This window comes from Macrosteles quadrilineatus, unplaced genomic scaffold, assembly GCF_028750875.1.
Source record: "Macrosteles quadrilineatus isolate MER2022 unplaced genomic scaffold, UCM_ALF_1.0 Scaffold_2__2_contigs__length_208266976, whole genome shotgun sequence".
Taxonomy (NCBI): domain Eukaryota; kingdom Metazoa; phylum Arthropoda; class Insecta; order Hemiptera; family Cicadellidae; genus Macrosteles; species Macrosteles quadrilineatus.
In genome coordinates this window covers 186,157,987-186,175,982 of record NW_026542595.1, presented here as the reverse complement: position 1 = coordinate 186,175,982, position 17,996 = coordinate 186,157,987, and the positions used below count along the sequence as shown (strand labels likewise).

Sequence of the window (17,996 nt, the reverse complement as noted above, 5' to 3'; positions counted from 1 at the left end):
GTCTTAGGTGCCACCTACGGTAATAGCTACTTCCCTATAGTCAAATTCACTAAAACTGTTGTTTTGAGAAAAACAGATTTTCATAGTAAAGTGGCAATCAATTCTGCACGTTCATATCCTAAAAAAAACTTAAGAAATCAGTTTAAAAACATTAAAAGTTCACTGCGAATTAATTAACACTATTTCAATAAATGATTTACCCTAATAAACCTAATTTCGTAAAGATACCTACTATCGCCCTAAAATCATCCCCCTTTTGGCACTATTTACACAAGTAGATCTTTGTCTTTTGTGAAAAGAAGAGTAAAGAATTTGGCCCTGCACATGTCGTCGGTAAATAGGGGTTGTTAATTTGGGCGAGGGGAGAAGTGGATGAGTGGCAAAGTGAAAATTCGCCACAGTTTTGTTTCCGTTTGACCCTCTCTCTTTGACAGTAAACCTCATACATTGAAATGCTGCTGAATCCTTATTCATAGTACCAAGGTTTAAAAAAATGATTAGTTGAAGTTATAAGGTGAATTATTAATGATTGTGTTACGATTTTAAGTACGGTAATACTTTATACTTAAGTAATACTTTATTGTTGAGAATAGTTGTTTTTTATATTTATTGACCTGATTTTACTCCATATTTCTCATTCAAAAACGACAATTGATGCCCAATACAAATAATCCTACAATATAATCGATTGAATCATATAAATGATCATAAAACATTTAGAGTGGAATCATTTTTTAAATGTTGAAAATAATATCCATATAATAAATCCACATAATGTAAAACATAAGTGGCATCATAAAACAAAAATATCTCTGTAATCCTTTGTTTACTGTAATTAAATTAAGCTGTAATTAAACTTTGAAATACCTAATTATAAATAAATTATTAATGTTTTAAATTGATGACATGATGTGAATTAATAAAATATTAATCAGTTATAAAAGAACATTACATAGATAAAAGTACATACAATATTACTTAACATTTATTGTCAAAACTATGTCATACATAAATCACAATGAAGTAATTAAATTTAAATTCAATAAAAGTCATTATAATATATTTCCTTGGTCAGTTGATTTCAGTGATTTTTTTAGTTTCTCAAAATTAGGATTATTTATTAACTCAGGTTGGGAGGTTACTCTAGAACTATCTACATTATTTATCGTTAAGTTGTAACCACATACCTTTATGCTATATTTTTTTTTTTTTTGTCCTAAGGACGCTAGGCACGAGCCTGGGATTGTTTTTCACATTACTTCAGGCTAGACCTAGGGGTTGCGGCATTATCACTTAGATAAAATCCATTGGTGACTTGGCGTGGATCGAACCCGGGACCTCAGGGACTGAAGTCCCGCGCTCTAGCCACTACGCCAGCTCGCTCACCACCTTTATGCTATATTAGACCATCCCAGATTACAAAATGTAGTTGATATTCTATCGTATCAAAAGTTGGACCTTTTAACAGTTCAATTGGCTGCGGAGAAAATGTCAGTTTACTTTCAAACCGGAAATTAAATCTGTGAAACCGTGCAAGTGAAAATATTTTCATCAAAATCCAATCTGCAGTTACATTAAATTGTTTGGTGTTCAATGGTATTTGTTTCTACTTGTACGAATTATACAACCTACTTCTGTTTTATATGTGTTTGTATCATTATATTGATGTAGTATTAAATATGTAGTACCAACAACATGTTACAAAAGCTACGGTTAACACTATTCAGTGTGTTGAAATTATTTTAGATACTTTATCTAAGCTTTAAATAGTTTATCTTTATTTATTTATGAGTTTAAACTATTTGCCTTATTTTTAAATATAATCTAATACGATCTTGTGGTTGATAGCTGTCAGTAAAAGTATTACAGGATAAATGTAGCCAATTTGGTGTTGAAAGGGTTTTCTAGCCTATTGTGAAGGAGGGTTATGTTAGGCATTGAAAAGATAAATTATGTTTGGGTGATATAAAAGTAACAAGAATACCTTATAAAATAATTCCACAAAATTCATAAAATTTAGCAATAATCGCAACCAGTTACTTCATAAAAAGTAGCAGTAGTACCGTATCCATTAAAGCGGTTTATTATTTTTATTTTCCCTAGTTACATGTGGTTCATTTCTTTTACTTCTACCAAAACAACCATCAATTCGCAATTCGCAAGAATTCCAGTCTGATTCTTGTATTTCGATGAATGTCCACTCATAGAACGTTTGAATTTGATACAGACTGTACTAAGTAATGTCTATCATTTCGTTATCATCTTGCCACCTTCCAGTGTTCATAGTCTATAGGGTGCAATATTTAATTAACCGTATATGACTTCAACGTCCGTATACTTCACTCTACCATACTTCTTTTTCTCTTTTTATGGTGGTCACAATGTGCATAGGCGGAACCTTTCCCGCTTGTACCGCTCTTTTGATGAACAGATGACTGGCGATGGAAATTTGGTGATTAATAGGCGCATCTGAAAAAAAAATTTAAAATAGGTGCTAAAATTATGCAAATTAGGCTATAATAATTATTCCTTCATTTTGAACTCCAGATTATAATTTCATAATAGTACATAATTCAGGAGTGTATTTGAAGGAAACTAAACGTAAACTGTGTGAGACAATTTCATTCTTCTGATTTAGACTAGTTTTGACATCGTCTCAGTTGCAAACTGCTTTTTATAACATATATTATAATAATCTAACTATGTGTAAATAGCATTATCCTTTTTAACGTGCCTTTTAAAACAGTCAGTTGTTTTTTATACTAAAAAGTTTGTATCATTTACACTCAGATCTTACCCCAAAAAAGTGTTCTTTACCATGAGTATGTTTTACTAATAAAGTTGGCCTTATAGTTAAATTTGTTGACAAGGCCTACACAACATTCAAAATCCTAGCTAAACAAGTTAAATAGTATACGACTATCTTACTTATCAATTACAGTATTTAATGGGGACGCCACTATGTGCGTATTTTAACCCAAATATGAGTGAAAGATGAGTGGCACGATCTTGTAGTCTTGTTAGTGACTAAGGCTGACCTTTTCCTTAGACACAGCTGTTAATTAATAGTCCATACAGTCAATCTACAGTTCTACAGCCAATCCACTAAGGGACCTACAGTTCATTGTGGAATCCGAACCATATTTTTTTCTTGTAATTAACGAATTGGTCTAATTATCAGGATAGTACTGCGGATAGTCGTAGTGCTCACTAATGCGGAAGTTAATCCACACCAGGGAGCATCGCATCCACAATGCATGCCTATAAATCAACAATTCGTGACCTCCTCGTAGCTCGATTACAGGACGAAGCCACTGTCCCAGTCTTATATTAGGCTACAGCTATTGGTTTAGTTAACCAATATAACCCCGTAAATATAATTCTAACAACTCGAGTCTACGCACAGATCACTGAGGTCTATGTAGACTCCTTTCCATTTACATTAGTTATTTATAATTATTTATAATTATTCTAGCCGGAGCAAGCACATTTCAACTAGTATTTAAGTTTATACTATTAATGACTTTATAAATTGAATTTTACGTAAACAATGTACTGTATAATGATTCAAGACTATATAGGCCTATATTCGTATTTTATTTTTTGAAAAATTGTTATTTTTTTGTATATATTGTGAAAATAAAACTGTTTTGATTTGAGTTAGGAAATATTGAATAAAATTCAAATTTGTACAATCTGTGACACTTACTTTGGAAGTCCCCGATGTATCCGAACTCAACAACTGTTTGTTTTCCAAATTCCTTCTTCACAGAGATAGGTTTATATCCCTCATTGTCCCAGCCCCTTCCTTCATAGATGGTCCCGTCGCTGGAAAACATGAAACTGAAAATGAAAAAAAGATACATTCATAAGAAAAAACCGATATATTATTATAATATATAACTGCAGTTTTTGTAAACGTATTTATTTAACTCTCCATATATCGATTTTCACTATATGCTTAGTGGTGAACTCAAGGTAATAATTAAGGTGGTTAATTCCTATGCAATTCGTAACAGACTTTTCATCTACATTTAACCTTGATTTTGAACTAGGATCTATAAAATTACCTACTTCATTACTTCTTGATTTTCAATTAATTTTTGTACTTTTATTTCTTTTATGCATAATGAAATACGTCTTCAAACACTTTTTGACACACCCACACTGACAATGAAAACATTTACAACACGGTAAATATATTTTATTTTTATTTTACTGTTTGTGGCCTCTTATAACCTCGCATTTGCTGCTACATAGGCTATGGACCTGTGCGTGGAACCTATCCAGCAAAGCAAGGGATAAGGTGGGACAGTACAAAGGGTGAGCTGTACTGATGAAAAGTAGTAGCATGAACCCTGCCTTTGGCCTCAAGTTCGTGGGACTGAGCCACCGACTCACCAAGACTGAAACTATACTTAAGATATTGACTCAAACATAAAAGCCTTACTTCCAAGCAATGTCGGGCAGATTCATCTCAGTCATGTGGAAGTCTTGTAATTTCTGCAGAGTTTTCAAACAAGTTTCTCTCTCGAAGCACTGCTCAGTCCCAGTATCAGTGACGTGGAACACTTGATAAGGAGGCCCCATCTTCCTCGTCCACCTAGCAGCTACGCCACCCCATTGTTCCTTAGGCACAATAACTAACTCGTTCTCCTCTTCCTTTTCATTCAACATGTCCAATTCACTCCAACCTTTCTTCTTTCTCCAGTAAGAACTTCGTCCACCTTCTTCAGACATCTCGCCTTCGTCCTTATCTAAGGAATTTCCTTCAGCTGTGTATTCTGACTCTAGGTCCACTGGGATGTAGGGGTTTCTTACCTTTTCCTTTTTGTCTGTCTTCTTACTTTTCTTCTTCTCCCTTACAGGGAGTTCGCTCATCTTTGGCTATTGTATTTTCAGATTTCATTGTATTTCTGGATGGACATTTAATGAGAACATATTAGTGTTAATGTATTATTTGATTGTATACAAATATAAATATTACTTTAGGATTGGAAATATATAAAAATTTAATACTTTTCTAAAATTGAATGTATTATTTTAAATTGAAAATTTTTAAACCTACATATTTCTTATTAGCATTATTAAAGTGACTAAAAATATTAATTACTCTAAGACGGGCTTGTAAAATATTATAATAAAGATTTTTAAACATGTACTTACACAAAAGTATTTACTTATATACTATAATAAGTTAGCACATCAATCAATTTACAGAATATTTAGTAAACCCAAATTTAGTCTATATGCACAAACAACTGTGAAGCCAATATGAGTATTAACTCTAATGCCTTGTTATCAGCAGTTATCTTTATTCCTACTTCTTTTATAAAATTACAGTTTTTACGTCAAAACATAATTTCATTGCGATAACAGTATCATCTGTTAAGTATGAAGTGATATAAACGTAGTGACAATTTATTCTAATATTATTTACAGTAGAGAGTTTTATGTTTGTTGACAATAACTGTTAAATAGCAATCTTTAGAGCCCCATATGTTATATGGCCCCAGTTCCTCCCTGTTACCTTTGACTATAATGACATATAGTCAATGCTAATATATGGTCGGGTTGGTATTCTTTTAAACTTTTGTATCGTGTTACATAAATCGAAATCAGTGATGGATCATTAAAATATTTGTTTGCAAAATATAAATATTTTATTGGAAACTTATATGTTTATTAAAACAGGTTTATACTGTAAACCTTCTCTTGCTGTGAGTTACTTAACATCTTGACATTTATGTCGAATTAGATATGTGTAATTACGAGATATTTGTAAGAGTTTATGGTTTACAGAGTAAACGTAATTATTACCGGTTACTATGATTTGTGAGGTATTATTTATTTTACTAACTAGTCTCAAATCATTATTCAACAGTGTAAATAAAGGCTTTTGCATCGTATTGTAAGGACATATAACAGTTGGTTGTTATTGTTATAGGAACCAAAAGTAATTTCAAACTTCATAGTCTGAGGTAGTTCTAGGTAACGTTTTAGTTCAATGCCGCAGATATTAAACCCGTGTGAGAAATAATACAAAGTTGTTCATTGTCTCCGTTCGCTTTTAATTTCCTGTACGAGAAACTAATCTTGCTGGCATCCTCACAAGTTCTAATTAAATCATTTCTTTAAGCCTTGCACAATAGGTTATTACTAGTGTTCTCAGCATTCCTCACCTTACAATATTAATTATTAGTTAATTATCTATAATTTTAACTATTATGTTTATGTTGATTGTTATTTGCGTTTTAATTTTATAAACTATTCTTTTTTATTTAAGTTTACTGTCTTGTAAAGTACAATATTATGAATAAATTGGTAAGAATTAAAGAAGTCATTTTGTTTGTACATTAATTGGATAAATAATATTTATAAATCTTCATAGTGAAATAATTCCTAATTAATCCTCACATTAGGATCTTACTGTAAGATGTGGGGTTAATAGTTCATTTACATTTGTATTTCCTCCCGTCATCATATATAAACATGATTATGAATTATTAACTAGTACATTTACAAGCTATACATGCTAAGAATAAATGTTTGCTTGTATTTTAAGGAAACTATATAACTTTTTTGATCAGCATTGTATGTGTTAATGAAGTTACAGAAAGTCCTACTGTATTGTTATTCGCTTATTGGGTCTGACGATAGTTAAAGTGACCAATCAAAGTCGATCACCAGTCACCACTGCTATCTATTATATTTACAGTATATTCCGTCTCGTAAGTGGGAAGTATAGGTGTAAATATATGATTCAAGTGTTACTTTTTGCAAACTAAATATAAACTATATTTGAAACCAAAAGCTGAATTTATATCAACGTAAAGCATTATACAAAGTAATAAAGCTGTTTCCTAGTACAAAAGAAAACTTAAAATGGGTCAAAATGCAATCAACATTTGAACTTAAACCCCCTAATAATGAATGTAGATTAAATCTGTATTTTATAACCAGTTGTTTTCATTCACCGAATTAAGTTATTCAACTCTACTAATGAATTGCATTGCTGTTTACTGTAGTTTAACTAATTGTTGCTGCCAAAACTTAAAACATTACCTGCCATTCTAAATACCAAAGACGATTTTACAGTTAAGTTTTTTTCTGGTCGTACCTCAGCTTAGCACGTATTTTCAAAATGTCTACATTTTCCGAATCAATGGCAAAAGTAACTTGATCCACACTTTAATTAGGAAAGTTTCTGTTTTGTTCACTCGTATCGTTAATGGAACTTTAAGCTAAAGCAACTGTGAGAGATAGATTACGGTTAAAAATTGTGCGAATGTTTGATCACACAATCATGTAAGGAAAACACAAAAAACTAATATATATTTATGTCTAGTTTCTGCTAACAAGCTAAATAACACCTAACCCTCAAATAAACACAAATAAACGGTTTTATTTGAAGAATTTGTTTTATAGGCTGTTAAGTAGTATCGGGTTCTAGAGCTTTTCAATTTCTCCCAATAGTTTTGTTTTCGTCTGGCTATCGAACAAAGTACTTTTATGAACTCTTTATTATTGCCTTCGTTTGTTTTTCTATTCAACTATGACTAACCCTTTTTCGCCAGATCAATCGTGATAAGTTTTAGTAATGGGCAAAGTGTATCCATACATGCTGATAACTACATATTATGTCAAAGGTTTATACAAACTAAAAACAAATTTTGAGTTAAATTTGTCCATTGATTTTAAACTGAACAATACTTTAAAAATTGTTGTTTAGGATACTACCAAAATTATTTTACTCAACGATTAGAAGCACAACGTTAATATGAGTTTTTTATGCTGCTCAACTTTGAGATATTCTCTGTCATTTAAAAGTTAGGCAATCGTCAAAGTGCCATAATATTAATCAGTGATTTTTTTATTGTTTCTTAATAATATTTCATTTATTATTTCAGTTCATTAATTTACTTTATTTACTATATTCTGATAATAATTAATTTTAGGTCACCATTATATTCAGTTCGACTTAATCTAAAAGTAAAGGGAAATAAATATCATATTGTATCCTGTTTAAGCTATGTTGATTAATTTAAATATATATAGCATATTGGTTTTCAACTATGTAGCTCGTGATATGGTGTATCTCATATTTTCTAAACTTTATCTACCAATACTGAGGTAAGAACAAGAATGCAGCCTGTTAACTTTCCCAATTAAAGTACGGCTTAAGTTTCTTGTATTGGCTGAGGGCGCGAATGTGAAACTTTAGGAGAATCTTCTACTAATTGACTTTCATGAGTTGCTAAATATAACTTACGCTTCAAGTCTCGTTTGTACAGTTAAAGCTGGATTTACAGTATTAGCCAAAATAAACAGTACTGAAAATGAATCAGCTGTAGTTGCCTTCTCGATCAGCTGATTCAATAGGTGTTTGTTGCCACGGCTTTGCGTTCATTACTTCTTTCTTATTTGAGGTTAGTTTTTGTTAACATGGTGCTAACAACTTTAGAAAAAACTTTTATCGTAGAGCATTATTTTCGCTCATACGGAATTGGACGTGCGGGTGGTCCAAGCTTGTCACACACTGCTTTACGTTTTCCGGAACATTTCCACAAAAACCCGCCTAGTAATGCTGTGATTCTTAGTGTCGTCGAAAAATTTCGAAGAACTGGTAGTGTTTTGACACAGCGAAAGGGCTTTTCAGGTCGCCCAGTTACTGTCTGTACAAATGAAAACCACGGAAGAGTGTTGCAGCAAGTGTTACAGTCACCGAAAAGAAGTCTAATGTGAGCTTCTCTTAAACTGAATATTAGCAATACGTCAATGAGAAGAATGTTCAAAAATATTGGTGGTTTTCCCTACAGGATACAAACTGGACAACCATTGGATCGTATAAACAAACTAGCCAGAGTTCAGTACTGTGCTTCAATGTTAGCAATATGCTATGAAGAACCTGATTTTCTGAGTGATGTATGGTTTACAGATGAATGTCATGTGCACCTTAATGGTTACATAAACAAGCAGACAACACGTTTTCTTGGATTTGAACGTCCTGACATTGTTGTAGAGAGGCCACAGCAGTATTGTTAAAATTTATACATAAAATAAAAGTATTACCATTAAAAGTATTTCAGTACTGTTTATTTTGGCTAATACTGTACTTACCAAAATTGATTGTTATGGTACAACTCTCATATACCTATAAACTTTGCGTAGTTTTCATGATTAAATTAGGTCCGGAAACACCCTCTGTATCGTTTGCAAAGCCCTATAAGTCAAAACACAGCTCGTCTTAAATTTTAGTAAACATCGAACTTAAATAACAACCCCAAGCCTGCAATATATCAGTTAGAGTTCTCGGTGCGTATTATATTATTACGTTACTGGAGAGAAGTTTTGAAAGTCTAACCAAAAACTTCGTCAAAAGGATAATTTTATAAATATTGTTAGTATAAACGCCAATGGAGTAACATTAACGTAAACATTATTTGTAATGGAACGATCTAAGCATTTGTCTTGTTAGTTGGTAGAACGACAACTTCAACCTGTTGTTATAAAGCATCATTAATTAATGACTCAATGGTATCTGGGTCTAGGAACGATCTTACTTAAAATCGAACGAGTGACCTTCAGATTTGAAGACGAGAATTATAACCACTCGACTATTTAGGTGATAGTCAAATCAATTAGACTTGCTTAAAAAAGTCCAACCTTTCAGCGAGCAACAGCCTAAACCCGTTTACAACCTAATGAAGAACACGTAAAAATAAGTTTACTTTTATCAGCACTTTGTCTACAATTACTGGAAAAAGATTTCGCTACAAACTATAATAATCAGCAACAGTTTTAATTTGGAACAGCATGTAATTGTAGGTCAACGAAAACTCATAATTCTCACAATAACTGATGAGTCTAATGAAGAAGCAGTAAATAGGAAGTTCAACAATGAAGACCAACACTGTGGGTATACGCTGTCTAGTGCCTAACTGCATTACAGTTCTACAGACTCATCTGCTTATCTGTATGTTCAATTCTGTCTGCAATGTGTGCTTTGCGTTAGCGCATTGCGTTCAGTCTGCTGCATATGCTGTAGTTAACATGTTATACAACAGTTTATTATCATATTGGTAGTACTGAATGTATGTTTTAATAGTATTTCTTAATTCAATTTTGAAATTATAATGGTTCTTCGCTTAAAACAACATTATTTTAAACAAAATTTCAGTTTCCTCTATTTTTCATATACAGACACTGTGAGTTATCAAATAAACACATTTCAGTGGGTTTGGACAGTTAAAGCAAAATTTTAACACTTGATCAATGATGAATTAGCTTTTTCAACAATAAAATGGGTTCGTTCAATTAACTGGTCGTATTTTAACCCCAATATGAGTAGAATTGACTGGTTTGTCATGAGAAGTTGTATAACTTTGCAAGACCAGTTGTGTTGAGTAACCTTAACCAGAATTAATTTATAAAAAATATTTATCAAAGCTTGGACATCTGGGTCCGGTTTTGAATCAAAAGGTTTCTGAACCTTCTCGACATCGAACATTTTGATCATGGACGACCATAATCAATCTGGCAAATACAAAACATGCACTCATTAATTTATTTTACAAAAGAGCGGATTTCTGTTACTTTACTTTGTTATTTGGCAAAGACTGTCTAGCCAATGTTTTAACTTTCAACGTTTCTAACGAGTCTCAACCCTTACAGCACGCCCTTTCGTGCGGACTCACCAAGACCGGAAATCAGTTGCACCCTTGTATTGCAAATTGTATCGAGTTTTGTGCGTGTACGGTTTACACGCAAACCTTCCCCTGTGTTTAATACTTCACTTTCGTAATTGCTTTCTGTTTATTGCCAATGTTTCTTCAGAGTCTATTTTTACTTTTTCCACCTACCCCAGTGTTTTACGTTTGAGTAGAAAGAAAAGGATTCTTTAACAATAATTCATAACGTTAAAAGAGGGTTGTGTGAGTAGATGCGAATAAATGTTGCCAAGTTTGCTTACGATTTTTCTTGTTTTGGTTCCACGAGCGAGAAAAGGATACAGAAATTCCAAGTAAAAACTACTTCAATAAATACGGACCAAATTTAAATTCTAATATGTAACTTTTTTCTAAGTTCATACAAAATGATTACACTACTGATAGTTTCAATTGCAAAATAATTACCGGTATATACCTTGCAAATAAGTCCTTCTAAAGTATGGATTGATGAATACAAGATTTTTATTTGTACGTCTTTATTTTTCGCCAAGAAGTTGTGTAATGTTGTTACAAACTTAAATTTAGTAAAAAAGATCCTTGTACTATTTTTAATCGTTCTCGATAAAACAGGTATCAGTTTGCTACAGAAAGATTTTTTTCAACGTGTTGCTTGAAATATTTAATGCCTGAGATGGTTGTAAAAATATAAAAGCACTTCTGTAAATAAGGTTTACATTCAACAAAGGAAAGTTCAATTATTCACTAAAATATTATGATAAAGATGCTTTCTAGATAACTCGTGATAACATTTTACTAGCAATAGATTTATTTGAAAAATGTAATATTCAATAAGTTCCTAAGATTAAGCACTATATTTCCAAAGACCTGTGTTGTAAAAAGGTGAAAGAATTGTTTACATAGAAGTGAATCTATATAAATAAAATTAGAGTTTTGTCTGTACATTGCTTAGAATAATGAACTTTTTGGTTATTTTTACATTTCATAGGTCAGAGAAACCGAATCAAACCTTATCTCAATTTCTGTCTGTCTGTCTGTCTGTCTGTCTGTCTGTCTATCTGTCATTCTCTTGGTAACGCTAAAATACGCACTTTATTACAACTACTCCTCAATAACTATAGCACTGTCCCGCCTGAAACTTATTTTCCAAATACTATACATATATGAGATGGTTTTAGACGTATTTCATCGAATATGAGACAGTTAGATATTTAACAGTAAACCCTTGAAAATCAAGTTTTTGTCGATTTTTGACGTGGAATTTCTGGAAGCCCATGTTAACCTTATGAGAAATGAAATTATTGAATCTTAACAGCTGTTTCAATTAAACAAGTTGGTTCTGTTCTGTGATGTTCAATAGCATTAAAGTTACAAGGATTACCAACAGGGTGCAGCACTAGCACTATTATTTCTTTTACATTTATGACAACAGCTAATTTGCAACCTGGAGGCGAGTGAGCGTAGCGAACGAGCTAACCTGAAGGCAAGTGAGCGTAGCGAACGAGCTAACCTGAAGGAAAGTGAGCGCAGCGAACGAGCTCCAACATACAGGTGAGTGAGCGTAGCGAACGAACTTCAACCAGGACGTGATTGAGCCATGCAAACGAGATCAGATAGTAAAAATAAAAGTAAGCCTACCGTTATAGGATCGACCGGCAGACACAGAGGTAATTTAACCTTTTATTGATTGTCATACCGATCCGGAACAACAAAAAACAACATAAAATGAAGCTATGTATAATAGTTTGGCCAGCATATCTTAAAATATGCAAACCAACTGCTGTTCGTTATATAAGAAGGTTTCAACTGAATATTATAAGATCCCCGTGCGTAGAACGGGTACACAGCTAGTGTTTATTAAAATTTGTTATAAATAAATTTGTAACGTAATAAATTAAAATAATTTAGCACATAGTCTGTATAATAAGTACATATTCAATATTTAAATTTACATAGTAAAATTACTTATTAAAAAAGGACGGTATGTACTATATCATATGAAGAAAGTTATTTAGTTTGAATTGCCAGCTGACCTCTTTCTGAACTAAGATAGAGTTTCAACTTTACCAATTCAACTTTTTGTTTCAGTCCGTTAAAACAAACAATTCTGATGAAATATTTGTAAGTAAAATGGATAGTTTAATACTACAGTAAGAGTAGTCCTAAATACTCAGTAATAAATTGACGATCATTATTATAAATTTGGAGAACGCGTATGCTAGCATGAGTAAATATTTAATTAAGTTAGTCATTTATTAAACCATGAAATTATTCCTTTTTAACTTTTAGCATAATTATATTTTCTTAGCAGTTTATTGACGAATAACTCATTTGTCTTCTTAATTATAATTGAAAGGTTAAGTGACAAAATTTAATAAACATAAAATTAGGAAATTTAATTTAAAATATTTTTTGAATGACTATGACAACACCAAAATAACAAACTGTCATTGAACACCAATCATAACTTTTGAATTCGGTCCATGTGATTTGGATATTCTTATGCAAACACTTACTGACATACGTTTTACTGCAAATGATTAACGATTCATTAATTAAATTTAGTCAATCGATCTATTCAATATATTTTCAAAAATCTAAACAAGAATATTTTATCTAACTACAAGATTCCGCCTCTTCCCCTTTCCCCATTCGTTGTTTCTTTTATTCTCATACGTCGATTGTACCTAAGATTACTTGGAAGGAAATAATAGAAGCCCCCAATCCCCTTCCCTCTGTCGTTATCTGTGGGGCAAACAGCTAGGTTTTTGAGTAAAAGATACTGACTTGTATTTATGAGTCGAACAATATTATGCCATTCTGTGCTGCTGTTTAAAATTGAAATCATCCAACTTTGAACTAATGTGTCTATGCAAATTATGAGTAATATTTTGTAACAGTTCCAATTTTGTATTTATTTTGCGTCGTTTCTTCCTTAAGATAAAATAAATCAACTTCATTAATATCGTGTTTAGTTTTCTTTGTAATACTGCATTCATCTAGTTTTGTTTAAAAATGTTGATTCTATCTATAAAGTTAAAACAACGAACTGTAGCTGAAATCTGAATATAACTGTGATCCAACTAAGACAGTTTTATAATGGGATATTCTCTAATCAACTCATATTCCAGTTACACTATATTTTTTATGATTTCATTAAAGAAAAACTCGCATGAGAAACATCATCAGTGATGTTTATGCATTGCGGAAATACGTTTCTATACTTTTACTCTGCCTAAGTGCTTTTGCGGTAATATGCAAAATGTTAACCTCACTTTTACATTTGCATTAATCTTCCTTTGATCAACTAACAGCGCGGCCGAGGCTGACGTGGCTACACTGGTCACTGAAAGTAGATTTTCATCTTTATAGAAACCCGCCAAAAATTATGTAAATTATATACTTCTGTAAATATGCGGTAGAGGTTTATTAGGTGATCTATGACTCATTGATTAACAGTTTTAAAAATAAATATATCCGAACTGGTAAAATTAATTTGGTAAATTGTAACTTTGATTTTATTAGGAATTTATTTTAAAGGCTGGCAGAAGGTATGGGTTTAGTTGAATGGGTTTTACGAATTTGCTTAGGGAATATAACATTCTACTCTACTATCAGATCCAGTTTTTCCTCTTTATGTGAATTAAACGTGACCGATTACAACTGGTTAGGTTAGGTTAAACAGTTAGGTTGGATTAAATAACTTAACATTATAAATTAAATTCATTTTGCAATATGTATAAACCTAATCTAGTGTGGTGAATACAACGGAAAACCCATTGTGTTGTCGGTCAATAGGAGTACGAAACATGTTTTCAATGGTTTTGTAATATGACGAAAATATGTGTGATGTGATTGAATGACACAATTATTCATGGATAAATGTACTGTTTGAATAACAGATGTGTTAATTTATTTGATGTACAGTAAATAATTAAGTTACTGTAAATTATTAGCCATTCACATTAATAGCTTTAAATGTTGAATAGACACCATACACATCTTTGCTTTCAATTTTAAACTCTCACCAGTCCCAAACAATCAAAAATTATCACTACAATTTTTAAATACTCTTAGCAGACACTAGCTTTAAAACTAACACAATTTTTACCTCTTTAACAAATGTAGTAAATTCAAAGCCTGTTCCACACTGTGTCCTATGAGTTTGAAATTGAGAGAGCTGTTGTTGGAATAAAGTGTAAATAGGTAGGAAAACAGGAAGTGGAAGCACACTCGAGGGATCTAATTATTTTGAAAGAGGCGAGTATCTTCTTACGCCTAACTCAGCCTGAGCACATTACAGTATCAGCCGGGTACAATTTGGTCACCAAGTTAACATTAGCGTGATCCATATGATCGTTAAATGTACGAGTAATAGAGTAATTTTATTTTCATTTTATTTATTCGTTAAAATGTAAAGCCCACTTTTAACATTTAAAACGTTACATTTGTCTTAATCATGAAGTTTCTCAATGTCCACACGCATTTCTTCTAAGAACGTTCAATAAGTCACTATTTATCAAGTGTGGTTAAGTTTATAACACTCATGGATAAAAGGTGTTTTTGTAATACAGAGGACGATTTAGTTGTAGTTTTCATGGGTAGTTTTAAGGATACATGATAAAACTTTGTTTACTTATGTCTTCAATACTTACGGTTCAGTTAAGGGCTTAAATAATAAGGTGATAATGTTTCGAAAATGTATGCTTCCCCTCGTCTTACAAGTAAAATATTATGTGGACATTCGTTTCATAAACTAATTTTATTTGGAGAGTGGATAAAAAATGTCAGTAGCCTTTTCGAATACACGAGATTTTAATGTGTATGGTACATTCATTTTGATGGCACTTTTTAGTATTGATAAAATGTTATACACATTACTCTTTCAATTTTAAAATAAAAACTTCACAAATATATTTTTGATAATTTCTGAAAAGGCTTAGTATTGTGTTGTGTTGTTACAGTTCATTAAATATACATGACCCTAAAGATAATTTTAACACAGTGTGGCCTCCGTTAATACTTTTGGATTTACGGTAAATAAGACAAGAATCATATCATTCATGTGTTCATTGCAATATCACATATATAATCGGAACCATGCAACTGGAAACAAGAATACCCAGCAGGGAGTCAGGGCTGTTGTAATGAAAAAGGGGAAGTTTTTGAATTATGAATGCATCTCGAAGAGATATGTTCAATCGGAAGCACAAAATGGGCAGGATTTGGGGAAGAACTGAGATGAACAGAGTTTGGAAAAGGATGATGGTGCTTAAGTATAAATGACATCTATGGTGTGGACGAAAGTTCATTTTTATGGAAGAACTTCCATGCTAACTAAGTTTAACGAAATTTAAGACAAATTATAAGAAACAATAATCAAAGGCCAAAGTTATTGTTAAGAATATTTCTTGCATTAATGAAAGTACAGTTTGATAATTTTAATACTGTTAAAACTCAATGTTTGGTTGAAATGAGTAAAATGTGGGTAGAAATTGTATTGTTAAAAGGGGTTGGCTAGGTCATGAACATGTTTAGAGCTTGGGATGTACAGTATACAACAATGTAAAGATGTTTAGTGACAGATTACTACTGACTACCTATTACTTATTACTGACTTCATTGTAAAATCGGAGTTATTAGTACAGTAGTAGTAATCATTAGGGTTAACTAAACGACAAAAAAAATAAGTAATGAAAAATCATTGACATCTTCATAGAATTAACAGTTCATCTGAATATCCATCTCCTTTAGCGATTCCTCCCAAACTTTTTATAACTTTTCCCAGTAAGGAGGAAAAAGTCAGTTTCAGTTATGATTTATGACATTTTATTTTACTTATGCCCTTTTAATTGATTAATAACAGTATATTAACTCGTGACTACAAAGTAAATAAATAATCTTTTCCGTGAAAGGTTATCATCCCTACATAGTAGCAGATCGTTAAATATTTGTTGAATCTAATTTGATTGGATATATAGTAACTTTGAGTTTAAATTTTCTACTTCCATATTCGACATTTTGGTTTACTCCAATATTTTATTTCTTAGGGATTTTTGACACCGTGCTTAGTTTTTACATACTGATTCACTAGACAGTGGTAAGCTTCAAGCATGAAAGGCAAACAAAAAGATAGTCCTAAACGTTATAAATACGAGTACTTTAGGTTGGATTTTGAGCCTTTTCGTAAAGACTTGGTATGTTTGATAGATATTTTGAAACCGAAATACACTAAAGCATTTAAACCTTAAATGGTAAAAGTTATGTTTAGTACTGTAATCATACAGTAACAATACTAATCGTAAAATCTTTTGTAATAAAAACTTTAGACTATTGATAAAACAATGAACTACGTACGTGTAACAAAGATATTCGTTATAAGAGGTTTCTGTGGTCTTATCCAGTCGAATACATCGCCTTCAGAAGTAATTTTAATTTTTGGGGCAAAACGCGAACTACATCAGTATCCATATTGCGTGATAGCGTCTTATAATCTAGAATACATCTATAATATACAGTATATATTTAATAACAATAATATACTGTATATTATATTTTTATACAGTTATTGAAATCCCCTAACTACTCCTAAGAACCTACTCTGCTATCGTAGGTTTGAATTTACCGGTATATCACCTATTTTATAAACAATAGTTTATTTACATTAATTTTCATCCGAATCTAAAATTAGTCGCTGCAGTACTTCAACCTAGGTTTCGACGCAGGTTGCCTCATGATCATACATATACCAGACACATTATACCATGATTGTTTCCTAGATAACAATATAATAGGAATGGTAATAGTATTATAATGTACTAATTACTATGTATAATCTACTAAATCAACTAAATGTATAATCATTATGACTGCTTATCTTCCAGCATTTTGTGACATGCATTGTGTGCATTTTGCATTTTGTGCACATCGTTATTTCTGTCGTAACTTTTGATTGTTACTATGTGTTTGTTCGTTATTTGCATGTAAATTCACTAAATCGTTTTACCGAGAAAGGTAAAATTTATTGCAGCTAAATTTCATTATAGCAATTGAGTGGTTGAGGTATATACACACACACACTGTATTTAACACGTGATAGGAGAAAAAATTACCCAAACAACTTGTGAAACATAAATATTCAGAAAATATTTTTCACCGAATCTGCATAGTAGTGGAAAAACTTAAGAATCGATGGAAATATTTTAAATTTCCAATTGTTTTACAACTGACAAAAGACTTGTTACCTTTTTTACGATTCAAATTCTTTAATAATAAGGCTATTTTCAAAGACACTTTTAATCAGTGTGT

The 17,996-nt window shown here is 31.7% G+C and overlaps 1 protein-coding gene across 1 annotated transcript; it reads right to left on the bottom strand.

Annotated features, from left to right (window-relative positions):
• Nucleotides 1-2,303: 2,303 nt before the first annotated feature.
• LOC128987385 (peptidoglycan-recognition protein 2-like) lies at nt 2,304-5,272 on the bottom strand. The gene is made up of 4 exons (XM_054408209.1): nt 5,167-5,272; nt 4,451-4,916; nt 3,710-3,843; nt 2,304-2,469 (listed from the first exon to the last, which is right to left on the bottom strand). Exons 2-4 carry the CDS (start codon nt 4,879-4,881, stop codon nt 2,345-2,347), a joined length of 690 nt encoding a protein of 229 aa, XP_054264184.1. The 5' UTR covers nt 4,882-4,916; nt 5,167-5,272; the 3' UTR covers nt 2,304-2,344.
• Nucleotides 5,273-17,996: the final 12,724 nt, after the last annotated feature.

What these genes read in the sequence shown, in the direction of transcription:
- LOC128987385 (XM_054408209.1), bottom strand. Translation starts at nt 4,881, where the DNA reads ATGAGCGAACTCCCTGTAAGGGAGAAGAAGAAAAGTAAGAAGACAGAC. An exon ending in CTGCCCGACATTGCTTGGAA is followed by an intron (nt 3,844 to 4,450) that starts GTAAGGCTTTTA and finishes TTTCATTTTCAG; the next exon opens with TTTCATGTTTTCCAGCGACG. An exon ending in ATACATCGGGGACTTCCAAA is followed by an intron (nt 2,470 to 3,709) that starts GTAAGTGTCACA and finishes TTTTTTTTTCAG; the next exon opens with ATGCGCCTATTAATCACCAA.